Source organism: Oryx dammah, unplaced genomic scaffold, assembly GCF_014754425.2.
Source record: "Oryx dammah isolate SB20612 unplaced genomic scaffold, SCBI_Odam_1.1 HiC_scaffold_11058, whole genome shotgun sequence".
Lineage (NCBI taxonomy): Eukaryota > Metazoa > Chordata > Mammalia > Artiodactyla > Bovidae > Oryx > Oryx dammah.
Window position 1 is genome coordinate 298,418 of NW_024080452.1, and position 13,333 is coordinate 311,750.

General features: G+C 41.2%; 2 protein-coding genes across 3 annotated transcripts in view; one reads left to right on the forward strand and one right to left on the reverse strand.

The window, feature by feature from the left end:
* Positions 1-4,996, reverse strand: part of LOC120860375 (ubiquitin-like modifier-activating enzyme 5) — a 33,145-nt gene extending 28,149 nt beyond the window's left edge. Inside the window, exon 1 of one of the 2 annotated variants that reach the window (XM_040236176.1) lies at positions 4,359-4,996. In XM_040236176.1, the coding sequence (XP_040092110.1) occupies positions 4,359-4,519 (161 nt within the window). In that variant the 5' untranslated portion in view covers positions 4,520-4,996. The remainder of the gene's footprint in view (positions 1-4,358) is intronic. The other variant, XM_040236177.1, reaches the window with a different exon arrangement.
* LOC120860374 (acyl-CoA dehydrogenase family member 11) overlaps positions 4,972-13,333 on the forward strand; it is a 119,678-nt gene continuing 111,316 nt past the window's right edge. The window contains exon 1 of the mRNA XM_040236175.1: positions 4,972-5,482. Coding sequence (XP_040092109.1) covers positions 5,334-5,482 — 149 coding nt within the window. The 5' untranslated portion in view covers positions 4,972-5,333. The remainder of the gene's footprint in view (positions 5,483-13,333) is intronic.

The following is a 13,333-nucleotide window of genomic DNA, read 5'->3' on the forward strand; positions in this document are numbered from 1 at the left end:
CCTATTTCATTTATACATATATCTTTCTGAAAATATTAATTATCATGTTGGGGTTGCAGTTCCCTTATATAGTCTATTAATTTTGTTTTCTTCCTTTCACATTAGGAGGTTCTCTCATCCTTTCTGCTCATATTTAAAAGTCAGACACTAATAAAGGCAAGGATGTGGGCGCTGCTTATTTGACTTTGGGCTTCACTATAGCGTGATCTTGGAGAAGGCAGTGGCAACCCACTCCAGTACTCTTGCCTGGAAAATCCCATGGACGGAGGAGCCTGGTGGGCTGCAGCCCATGGGGTCGCGAAGAGTCGGACACGACTGAGCAACTTCACTTTCACTTTTCACTTTCATGCATTGGAGAAGGAAACGGCAACCCACTCCAGCATCCTTGCCTGGAGAATCCCAGGGACGGGGGAGCCTGGTGGGCTGCCGTCTATGGGGTCGCAGAGAGTCAGACACGACTGAAGCGACTTAGCAGCAGCAGCAGCATAGCATGATCTGGCTGGGCTGTTTAGTTGAGAAACCCACAATGTCAGTGTCTCTCAGTCTTTCTTCTTGGCACTCTCAGATTCCCTACAGAAGAATCTTTCAATTTCCAGCCTGAAAAGTCTTTAAGCTGATCAGTTTTGGGAGCAGCAAGGCTGGGAGTCCTAGCATTCAGTATGTAAACATTTAGTTAATTCCCTTCCTTCAGGCATGAAGACTTGCTTTAATTATTAATAGAAATACTCTATTTTACTCTCTAATGAGTAAATCTCTAGTAGTCTCTCCTGACAGAGAAGAGGCATTTGCCTCGCTACTCAAAGTGAAACAATGAACTTGGGCTGCTTCTTCAACAGATTTTCAGCCATCTCATTTAGTCCTACCTTAAGCCCTTCTTGAAAGACCTATGCCTGTTCTTGAGCTTTGAGAGAATTCTATTGTATGAGTCGGGTTGCAGGCTTTAGAGTGAATTTCTTGGATCCTTTAAATCAGGATCATCTATTAGTCATCTGTCCCTTTGTAGTTTCTAAAACTGTTTTACTATAATCATTCAAGTACAGAGACTCACCCATCCCCCAATTATTAACAGAAACTCTATTTTTCCCCCAGTGGCGATTTATTTCTTTTATTTTTTTTTATTCCTTTTAAAAAATTATTCCTTTACTTTCATTTCACTGAGATTGGGTAGACAGTGATATATGTCTGTGATCAATCTGCCTCTTTACCTTGATGCTGTCTTTAATCTTTATAAATAATCCTGAGAAGAATGCATTGCTGGAGAAGGAAATGGCAACCCACTCAAGCATTCTTGCCTGGGAAAGCCCATGGAACATGGACAGGACTTAGCAACTAAACAACAATAACAACATCCAATTGTTCCAGCAACACTTGTTGCAAAAACAATCCTCTCCATAAATTGCTTTGGTAACTTAAAAATCAATTGACCATATTTATATGGGTCTTTTACCAGACTTTCTATCCTAGTCCATAGAAATATTTGTCTAGCTTTATACTTATATTATAGTCTTATTCTCTGCAACTTTAAAATGAAATTTTAAAATAAAGTTTCTATTCCTTAAAAAAAAAAAAGAATACATCACAACCTCCTTTCATAAATGGGGCCAGCTGGGGGAAAGGGAGGGGAAATTCAGGTTAATTAACTTGCCCAAGATCAGTTAAATGGCAAACAATTATTCAGAGCTGGGTTTTGGAGCTAGTATTTAAAACCAGGTTTTCTAATTTTAAAGACTCTGCTCACCTTTTCATTTAGTTAACATGCTTCTAATTATATTCCTTACCACACAATTTTACAGTTACTTGTGTTGATCATTATTCTACAACCATTGAATCTCCCAAATTAAAGCAAAAGGTCTTTGAGGGTCAGGAACTTTGTATTTCAAAATGTCACTTGATGAAATTAAAATAACGTAGAATACCTACAAATCCCTCTGTATTTTTCTGATAATCATGTGCTGTGCTTTATCATAATTCTTACCACTTATACTGTAATCCCAAGTTTACCTTTGTATCTCACACTTATCTGGTAACCTCTGGAAGGAAATGATCATGTCTTTGTATTCCCAGTGTCTGTGCAAATAATAAATGGTAAATAACATTATTCAGGAAGGCTGGAAATGAAAAGGTGCTCACTAAATATGTGCTGAATGTACAAGAATTCAAAAAATAAGGCTGACCTTATCAAGTTTCCATGTACTAGTACAGAGCTTTGGGTGTCAACTGCCATCTCCAAAATAGCAGTTTTAATAAAGACAAAATGGTACAAATAAGATAGAAAATACTAAATGTTTAAATTTGAGTACTGAAAGATTTGTGGTTACTATAATGTCAAGTAATTGTTTCACATTAAAATGATGTCTGAAAGATGATTCTAAATATATGATTCACATTCCTTTGCTTTTCTCAGAGGGAGCATTTCAAAATTTTCATTTTTAAAACTGAAAAATGCTTAAGCATGCTAAATGGAATGAAAGTGACTAATGCTCAGTCATGTCTGACTCTGTCACCTCGTGGACTGTACCCCACCAGGCTCTTCTGTCCATGGAATTCTGCAAGCAAGAATATTGGAGTGAGTAACCATTCCCTTCTCCAGGGGATCTTCCCCCCAACACAGGGATCAAACCCGGGTCTCCTGCATTGCAGGCAAATTTTTTACCATCTGAGCTAGGAGAGAAGCCAAATGGAATAGTTACTACTTATTCTGATTAATGAGATGGTAAACCTTTCACATGTGCCAAGTAAAATACACGCACTATCGTCAATTATATCTCAAAACTGAAAGAAAACAAAATTTTTGTTAATGTAGTAAGATAAATGAGAGAAAAGCAAGAATCTGGCATGATTTAATTTAATGTAGGTTAAAATAAACTGTTCTGTAATTACAGAACAATTATAATTTTGATCAGGTTTTCTACGACAAATAATATTGTAATTAACAGCTTTGTGGCTAAATACTGTGTCTGCATTTTACGTTGCAATATATATGAAGTGAAGTCGCTCAGTCATATCCAACTCTTTGCGACCCCATGGACTGTAGCCTACAGGTTCCTCCGTCCATGGGATTTTCCAGGAATGAATACTGGAGTGGGTTGCCATTTCCTTCTCCAGGAGATCTCCCCAACCCAGGGATTGAACCCGGGGCTCCCGCACTGTAGGCCAATGCTTTACCATCTGAGCGACCAGGGACGTCGTACACACACACACACGCACACACACACACACGCACGCACGCACGCATGCACGCACCCTAAGACATTTACTGAGGCTTTATGTCATAAACCTTTCTTTAAAATCCAAAGTTCTGCTCTTTGAAGGGAAAGAGCACCAATAATACCTTTCCTGTTTCACCTATTCTACAACTGTCCAGTTTTTAGCCACACTACTTAATAGCTTATTTATTTTTACTGGGGAGACAGCTCCATAGGAACTTTGGAGCAAAACAAACCTAATGGCAGTACAAGCCTTTTTAGCTACTGTTAGCTCTATGGCTTGAAGCAGGTCACAGCACCTCGCTAAGCCTAATTTATCTCACCTATAAAATGGGGGTAAAATGACAGCAGCAATCTCCAAGGGTTGCAGTGAAGAGGAAAAGTGACAATGCATACAAAGTGTTTAGCGGGTGGTGAAAGTTCAGTAACTGTTACTATAATGCCTAGCATCGAAAGCTCTATTCTAAGAACTTTACATATACTTTTATTTTCAATATTCACAACTCCACAAAAAGAGATACTACAAGCAAGAAAGTGAAGGTACAGAACTCTCATCAGGTTACTCAGTTGTTAAGATTTGACTCCAGTCTGGGCCTAGGGTCCTTACCTCAATCACTACCCTACATTCAACTACTACCCTATATTCAACCTGCTGAATTAACAAAATCTTGGGAAATGAAGAAAGGAGAGGTACAGATAGGACTAGTGAAGTCCAAAGGTTTTAGAGCTAATCTAGCTGTTTCCACCACACTAATTTAAGAAACACAGAAGACTCTATGAAGCTCCCAAGTTTAGCTTAGCAGGCTTTACATTTGGTGTCCTAGTTTGAAAGTTTCTACTATCAGTTTCATGCTGAGCGAGGAAGACTAAAAGAGGTAGGGGCGGCAGGAAACCGGATCTGTGTCCTCAGCAAGCACAAGAGCAGCACCATATGGCTGATTTAGTTGAGTTTTTTTTTTTTTTTTTTAAAGAGAAAGAACACCTTTTGACCAAGACTAAGACTTGGCCTTGCTCGTTTGGAAATAAGATCCTAGAAGAAGAAAAGGGAGGTGTGAGCTGTCAGCTGGACAGCGGCGGGAAGAGCCTCACTTCTGACCATCTGGAGACCGTGACCTCGCCCCTCTTCCGGCCCCGACCCGTCACGCAGGTCACCTGTAGGGGTTGGAATCCACCACCTCGGAGCTCATATTTTCAATGCGGGCCCGACCGCCTCCTCCGTCGCCGCTCCCCAGCCCGCGGCGACTTCTCTCCTGGGCCAGTTCCCGCTCCAGCTCTTCGATCCGCTGCTGCAGCCGTTCCACAGACTCGGCCATGGCTGGGACCCCGGCCGCCAGAGCTCCCAGCCCCGGCCGTCGCCGTCGTCGCCGCCCCACGCTGCTGGACTGCTGGCCTGCTGGCCCCGGGAGGGATATGTGGAGAGTCACCTTGCTGCGGCTTTCCCAGCCCACAAACCTGGGGAAGCGCTCCCAGCGTGCCCCGGACCGACACGTCTCGGCCGCTCCTGCGGGTCTCCCAACGGGCCACTTCCGGTGCGTGGCAGTCAATGGTCCGCCTCAGGAAAAAAAAAAAAAAAAAAAAGCCCCCTACTTTCCCTCTTCGACAGGGCCTAAGAGTCCAGGGAGCCTCAGGGCCCGGGTCATAAGTGTCCAGAACCAGCGGCCTGCGATGTTGCCTTTCCAACCTGGCGGCCAGGAAAAACCCCAGAATCTTTTATTCCTAGGCTCGAGGTCTTGACGGGCTCTTTTCTGCACCGGACCCGGTAGGTCTTCCGCCTGCCAGTGCTTTCAATTTGGAGATGGACCAGGCCTCGGCGTTCTAATATGCTCTTGTGACTAACGTGACTTCTTTAGAATTGAGATCTCCAACTCTGAGGCTGACTGAAAAGTTTATATTCGAACACACAAGGCCCTTCTAGCATTTCCTGAGTAGAGCCCAAGTCCAGGAGACAGCTGGCAGTGCTGCCGGCCAGCGGCCTGGCGATGTGTAATTGGCTGGAGCCGCGGGCCCGCCTCCACCTGGGCGTCTCGGTCTCGCCCCTGTCTGTGGAGTGGCGTTCTCCTAGACATACCGGATCCCAGGAGTCTAGTGAGTTCTGTGACTCTGTGGTCTGAAGCGGCAGCGTAGATCATGGAAACCGCTGCCTCCCGCGAGCCCAACACTATCGAAGTGCTGCCCCAGCACAAGTTCGACTGCAGGTCTCTGGACGCCTACCTACACCAGCACTTGCCCGGCTTTGGGACCGAGCCCGAGGCCAAGCTGACGGTTGCCCAATACAGGTATCGACCCCAGCCTTCTCCAGCAGAAACAAATCTGTACCTTGTGCTTTTCTTCCTCTGGCCCTGGGTGGCTTTCCAGTTTCTTCCACCCTGTTTCTTTTTTCCGCAGTGACCTACTCTGCCGGCGGGAGCTGCTGTCACTGGCTCCTGCGTTACATTCTGAGTGTTTCCAATTCCAGCGCGGTAATGGAAGCACTATAACGTTCACGGTTCCAGCTATGAGAAGGAATCTTTGTTAACAGCTATATACTTTGAGAATTCACTGAGGCAGTTAAAGCTGGAAGCTCTGTGTGATACAGAGAGGCCGTTCGCTCAACCTTTGTTCTATAACCTTTTTTTCCCAGAGAAGTGGATGTAATTCCATTCACACTGGCCATATTCTTAGAGGCTGAGTTAATGGTACCAGTTGGGGGATCCGAATTCTTATCCTAGATATTCCATTTAGCAAATCACAGCACCACTTTGGGCTTTAGTTCTTTTGAAATGGGGAATGGAACTAGATGACGGTGCTGAGAGTACTGTCTGTTCTCCACAGTGAATCTGCCTCTAGTCTGATGTTGTTGTATAACAGAAGGTAATTTACAAATAGACTTTGCTCTAAAAATAGCATCTTGATAAACACAGAACTATAGACGCAATCCTGGCTTCCAGAAGAATTAGGTGTGTCACTTACTGACTGGAATGACAAGTTTCATAACCTGTAATCAATACTTGCCTGCTCTGTATAATCCTGATAAATGAAGTAATATAGATGAAAGGGCTTAATGTTGTAACAGCACTGTTTACCACTGGCCTTATCACAGGGGTTTATATTCCTTTACTACTGATTTCAGAGAAATTAAAAATAGTGGAAAGGTGATGGATCAGAGAGGGTTTGACGATGTAAAAATAAAAAGCACCATGTGGAATTCCCTAGCTGTCCAGTGGTTAAGACTCAGTGCTTTCACTGCTGGGGCCATGCAGTGGCCAAATTAAACAACAACCAAAAAGTAAAAGGCACTGTGTCACATAGATATTATAGGATGAAGCAGCAAGTGGAATGAAAAATGGCAGAGGTTTCTAGCCTGAAGACTTGGGTTGTAAACAAACTAATAGATCAAAGTTCAAATCAGCTGGACAAGTTATTTAACTCTTTTGAGCATTGAATCCCCCTTTGGCAAAGTGGAGATAATATTTATCTCCTAGGGTTGTTTGAGAATTATCTAACTGAAAGTTAATTCTGAATTAAGTTGAATGTTAAATCAGAATTGTGCTTGATAAATGGAATAACTAGTATAGAACTAGTTAGATAGATAGTATAGAAGTATAGATGGTATAGAACTATTCCCACAGAGAATATACATTTATTTCCAGGACAATTGAAAAGTTTATAAAAATTGAAGAAATGTTAGGCCACAAAAGAAGTTTCAAAAATTCAAAGCCACCATTCTTAAAAAAAATTCAGAATATAAATGCCAAAAGTTTAGAAATCAAAAGAGGATAGCTAATGAACACATTTTAGAAACTAATTGATATACAAATTAAAGAGCCAATAGTCTACAGAAAATAATGGAGTTTATCAAATTTCAGTATGCAAAAATCAATTGAATTTCTCAACTTTAGCGACAAAAATGTAAAGATATAAATTTCAGAAAGATGAAATTAATAATAGCATCAGAAATATAATTTTCTCAAACATTAATAAAATATTTGCAAGACCTTTGTAGAAGAAATTATAAAACTATTAGAACCTTAGAACTAAATACAATGAAAGATGCCATGTTCATGAATAGGAGAATTGTATGTTTCTCTTTTTTTTTTCCCAATTGTTATGTAGATTCAGTGCAATGACACTCACAGTCTTAATTTTTCCCCTAATTCGAAAAATTACTCCTAAATTGTATGTGCAAGAGCAAAGGGCTAAAAATAAAGGAAAATACGCCTGAGGAAGAACAAAGTGGGAAATGTGAGTTAAGATGGCTTACTTTTTCACAGAGATAGACAAATCAATAAAACAGAAGAGAGAATCCACAAAAATACCCACATATTTATAGAACTTTGACATATGACAGTGCTGGCACTGAGAATCAGTCTTTAGAGAGTTGGAGGGAGAAGAGATCTTTCAGTAAATTTTACAGGGATAATTATTATGTATATGAAAAAAAATTGAAATTAGACCCTTTCCTTACTCTACCTTACTCAGTTCTAGGTGGACTACAGAGGAATGGTAAATGGCAAAACTATAAACATTTGGGGACTTCCCTGGTGGTCCAGTGGTTAAGAATCCATGTTGCAGTGCAAGGGACACTGATTCAGTCCCTGGTGCAGGAAGTTCGCACATGCCTCAGAGCAACAGAGCCAGAGCACCACAACTACTGAGCCTCTGCTCCAGCACCCAGGAGCTACAACTACTGAGCCTGCAACAAAGAGTAGCCCCCCTCTCGCCACAACTAGAGAAAGCCCATGTGCGGCAGCAAAGACCCACCACAGTTAAAAAATAAATAATAAAAACATAATCTCTTAAACTGTAAACATTTGGAAGACATATAGACGCTCTATAGACTGTGGAGTAGAGAATAAAGTCTTTAAAAAGACAGAAGTGCAAACTGTGAAGGAAATGACTGGAAGAATCCTTCAAATGAAATTATAGATGAAAATATTTTCAATGTATAGAATGGATAAAAGATTAACCTCCAGAACATATGAAGAACTGCAATAGCTCAACAGAAAAATGAGCAAAAGACTTAAAGACACTCAGCCTCATTACACTGTAATAATTGGGGAAAATGCAAGTTAAAATGACAAGATACCATCTCATAGCATAATTTTTGACTTTTTTTAAAATATAAATTTATTTATTTTAATTGGAGGTTAATTACTTTACAATATTGTATTGGTTTTGCCATACATCAATGTGAATCCGCCACAGGTATACACGTGCTCCCCATCCTGAACCCCCCCTTCTTCCTCCCTCCCCATACCATCCCTCTGGGTGGTCTCAGTGCACCAGCCCAAGCATCCAGTATCATGCATTGAACCTGGACTGGAGATTCATTTCATATATTGTATTATACATGCTTCGATGCCATTCTCCCAAATCATCTCACCCTCTCCCTCTCCCACAGAAACATAGGCAAAACACTCTCCGACATACATCACAGCAGGATCCTCTGTGACCCACCTCCCAGAATATTGGAAATAAAAGCAAAAATAAACAAATGGGACCTAATTAAACTTAAAAGCTTCTGCACAACAAAGGAAACTATAAGCAAGGTGAAAAGACAGCCTTCAGAATGGGAGAAAATAATAGCAAATGAAGCAACTGACAAACAACTAATCTCAAAAATATACAAGCAACTCCTGCAGCTCAATTCCAGAAAAATAAACGACCCAATCAAAAAATGGGCCAAAGAACTAAATAGACATTTCTCCAAAGAAGACAAACAGATGGCTAACAAACACATGAAAACATGCTCAACATCACTCATTATCAGAGAAATGCAAATCAAAACCACAGTGAGGTACCATTTCACACCAGTCAGAATGGCTGCGATCCAAAAGTCTATAAGCAATAAATGCTGGAGAGGTGTGGAGAAAAGGGAACCCTCTTACACTGTTGGTGAGAATGCAAACTAGTACAGCCACTATGGAGAACAGTGTGGAGATTCCTTGAAAAACTGGAAATAGAACTGCCTTATGACCCAGCAATCCCACTGCTGGGCATACACACCGAGGAAACCAGAATTGAAAGAGACACGTGTACCCCAAAGTTCATCGCAGCACTGTTTATAATAGCCCAGACATGGAAACAACCTAGATGTCCATCAGCATATGAATGGATAAGAAAGCTGTGGTACATATACACAATGGAGTATTACTCAGCCATTAAAAAGGATACATTTGAATCAGCTCTAATGAGGTGGATGAAACTGGAGCCTATTATACAGAATGAAGTAAGCCAGAAAGAAAAACACCAATACAGTGTACTAACACATATATATGGAATTTTTGACTTTTTTTTGAAAAAAAAAAATCATAATATCAAGCAGAATATGAGATAACAGGGACTCATCCACTATTGGTGAGGGTGGCACCCTGATGCTGGGAAAGATTGAGGGCAGGGGGAGAAGGGGTTGATGGAGGATGGGATGATTGGATAGCATCACTGACTCAACAAACATGAGTTTGGGCAAACTCGGGGAAATAGTGAAGGATAGGGAAGCCTGGCAAGCTGTAGTACATAGGGTCACAAAGAGACTTGATTTAGTGACTGAACAACAACACAACAACCTTGGAAAACAATTTGGCACAATCTTGTAAAGATAAAATGGGAAGATATACAAGCTGCGTGACAAAGCATTTCTATTCCTAGTTGTATACTCCTAGGAATTCTTGTACTGGGGTATCACGAGATAATCTACAAAAATCTTTGCACTGTTTGTAACAGTAAAAATAGAGTAATAAAACAACATTAAGGAATGGGTGAATAAATTATAGTATATTCACATGAAGAAACACATAGAGCAGTGAAGATTATTCAACTGCAGCTATATAAATCAACACAGAAATAAGAACTGGACAAATAAACAGTATATTGTTTAAGGGAATAAACTTCAAGGGAATGATAAATGTAAAAATCAAAATGGTAGTTACTCTAAAGAGAGAGACAGTGGTGGTCCAGTGGTTAGGACTCAGTGCCCTCACTGAGGTGGCTCAGGTTTGATCCCTGGTTGGGGAACTAAGATCTTTTAAGACATGTGGTGCAGACAAAAAGCAAAAATAAAAAATGAAGGGAAGGATACACAGAGGGCTTTAGAGATGGTAATTTTTTCTTTCTCAAATTGCATAGTGAGAACACTGGTATTTGTTGTGTTACTGTTCTCGTAAATATTATTTTTTACCTATGCAAAATTTATTTTTAGAATTAGCAAAATTTAAATCATATTAGAAATAAAAATATTTTTACTTAATAATGAAGATGTTGTATAACTTGATACAACAAACCCTATGATTTCCAAGTATGTGTATATTATGTGCCTGGCGCTGCTTCAATCACTGGGAATTTAACAACAAAAAAAGATCCTGCCTTTTTGGAACCTGCATTTTATCTGGAGAAGACAGAGGATAAATAAAATCACTTTCTAAATTTACAGTGTATGAGAAAGTAATGTGTTTTATGGAGAGAAACAAAAGAGAATAGGAAATGTTTAGGAGAGGAAAGCAGAAAGGCCTCAGTGAGAAGGTGGCATTCAGCAAGGAGAGATATGGATGTAAGCCTTATAGCTATCTGGGGAAAGACTATTCCAGACAGAGGGAAAAGCAGAGGCTCTGAAAAGGGAGTGTGCCCAGTGGGTGGAGAGAGTGCCTGGAGTTGCATAACAAGGGCAAGAGAAATTTTCCAGCTGACACTCTTCCCAGGTGGTGCTAGGGGTAAAGAACCTGCCTGCCAATGCAGGAGATGTAAGAGACGCAGGTTTGATCCCTGGGTCAGGGAGATCCCCTGGAAAAGGAAATGGCAACCCACTCCAGTATTCTTGCCTGGAAAATCCCATGGACAGAGTAGCCTGGTGGTCAACAGTCCAAAGCATCACAAGGAGTCAGACATGACTGAGTGACTAAGCACACAAAGTTAGCTGAGATGGTGAGAGATTAGGTATTTAGAGGCAGAGGAAAGAAGTGATTTGTTTTTTTAAGTAGAATCTCTTTGGCTATTTAAACAGAATCTGTTTTCCTATTATTGTTTAACTGAAGGAGGCAAACAAAAGGAGACCAGTTTGGAGTGTATTTTGATGACGTAGTAAAGAGTAATTAGTGGTGTGGAGCAGGGTGGTAGTGTAGGATAGGTGCAAAGTGGTCATATTCTGGATTTATTTTGGAGGATTTATAACTGATCACATGTGGGATAGGAAAGAAAAAGAAGAGGAAACCAACAGTATTCCATTTTTGTCTTGGCAACTGAAAGGATGGATTTATCGTGCAATGAAGTAGAGATGACTGTAGACAATCAGATTGGAAAGGAAATATCAGGAACTTGGTTTTGGAATGTTGAATTTCAAGATGCAATTTAGACATGGGAGTGGATATGTAATAGTAAGCAGGCAGATATATGAATCAAGAGGTCAGAGCAGAGATCTAAACTAGCCACATACATTTGGAAGTCACTGAGATAGAGAAGGTATTTAAAGCCATGAGATCATAAAGCTTACCTAGAAGATGGGTCTACATAAAGAGAAGGTCTATGAACTTAGTCCTAGGAATCCCAGTATTGAGAACTGAAGAATTAAGGATTAACATACAACAGAGTCTCAAAAGGGGTGGTCCAAGAGGGGGAAACCATGATCTGATACCATAGCAGTACTGCTGCTGCTGCTGCTAAGTCACTTCAGTCATGTCCAACTCTGCGACCCCATGGACGGCAGCCCACCAGGCTCCCCCGTCCCTGGGATTCTCCAGGCAAGAACACTGGAGTACTAGTGACCTTGAAAAAAGTCACTTCACTGGAAAGATAGGAATGAAAGCTTGATTGAAATGGGTTCATGAGAAAATAGAAGAAGAATTGTAGCAAACAGTGTAAACATTTTGAGTTTATACTCCTTGCTCTAAAGGGGGACATAAATGTTTTATGTAGAGGGGGAAGTGGGGTCAAGTTCAGTTCAGTTGCTCAGTCGTATCTGACTCTTTGCAACCCCATGAACCGCAGCATGCCAGGCCTCCCTGTCCATCACCAACTCCTGGAGTCCACCCAAACCCATGTCCATTGATGGCTGGTGATGCCGTCCAACCATCTCATCCTCTGTCATCCCCTTCTCCTCCTGCCCTCAATCTTTTCCAGCATCAGGGTCGTGGGGGTCAAGAGAAGTCTTTTAAAAAAAAGGAAAAGGCAGCATGTTTGTGTGCTGATGGCAGTGATCCAAAACAGAGTGAAAAATCTGTGGAAGAGAGAAGGCTAGAATTAAGTCCTTGAGTAGACAAGAGTAGAATGGGATCTAATTCACAAGAGAGGAATTGTCCTTAGAAAGAAATGTAGGCATTCTACAGACTATGCAGGGAAGAGAGAGTATCCATATATCCATATAGGTGCTTCTATTTTTCCAGTAGTCATGTATGGATGTGAGAGTTGGACTGTGAAGAAGGCTGAGCGCCGAAGAATTGATGCTTTTGAACTGTGGTGTTGGAGAAGACTCTTGAGAGTCCCTTGGACTGCAAGGAGATCCAACCAGTCCATTCTGAAGGAGATCAACCCTGGAATTTCTTTGGAAGGAATGATGCTAAAGCTGAAACTCCAGTACTTTCGCGAAGAGTTGACTCACTGGAAAAGACTCTGATACTGAGAGGGATTGGGGGCAGGAGGAGAAAGGGACGACATAGGATGAGATGGCTGGATGGCATCACGGACTCGATGGACATGAATCTGAGTGAACTCCGGGAGTTGGTAATGGGCAGGGAGGCCTGGCATGCTGCGATTCATGGGGTCGCAAAGAGTCGGACACGACTGTGCAACTGAACTGAACTGATGCCATAGAAATGGTAATGTAACCTTGTGGAAGTTCTCACCTGATTGTTCGCTTTTTCTCTGTGAAATATGAAGCTAGGTAATCAGCTGAGTGAAGATGATAGAAGAAAGTGTTCGAGGTTTGAAGGAAGAGGAGGAATTGTGAAATAGTCATCTAAGAGCATGGGAAATGCATGAAAGGACTAAGGAAGTATATTATGATTTCAGCATGATTCACTTTGAGGTTCATAGCCATGAATTTGAAGTAAGAGTAGTTATTATAGTAGGTATTATTGATCCTTTGCTCAGATTCTTTTGGATTGCTTTTTACTGTTTCCATGTATACCTTGCTTTGGTGGCTTCTGCTTCCAGTAGCCAAC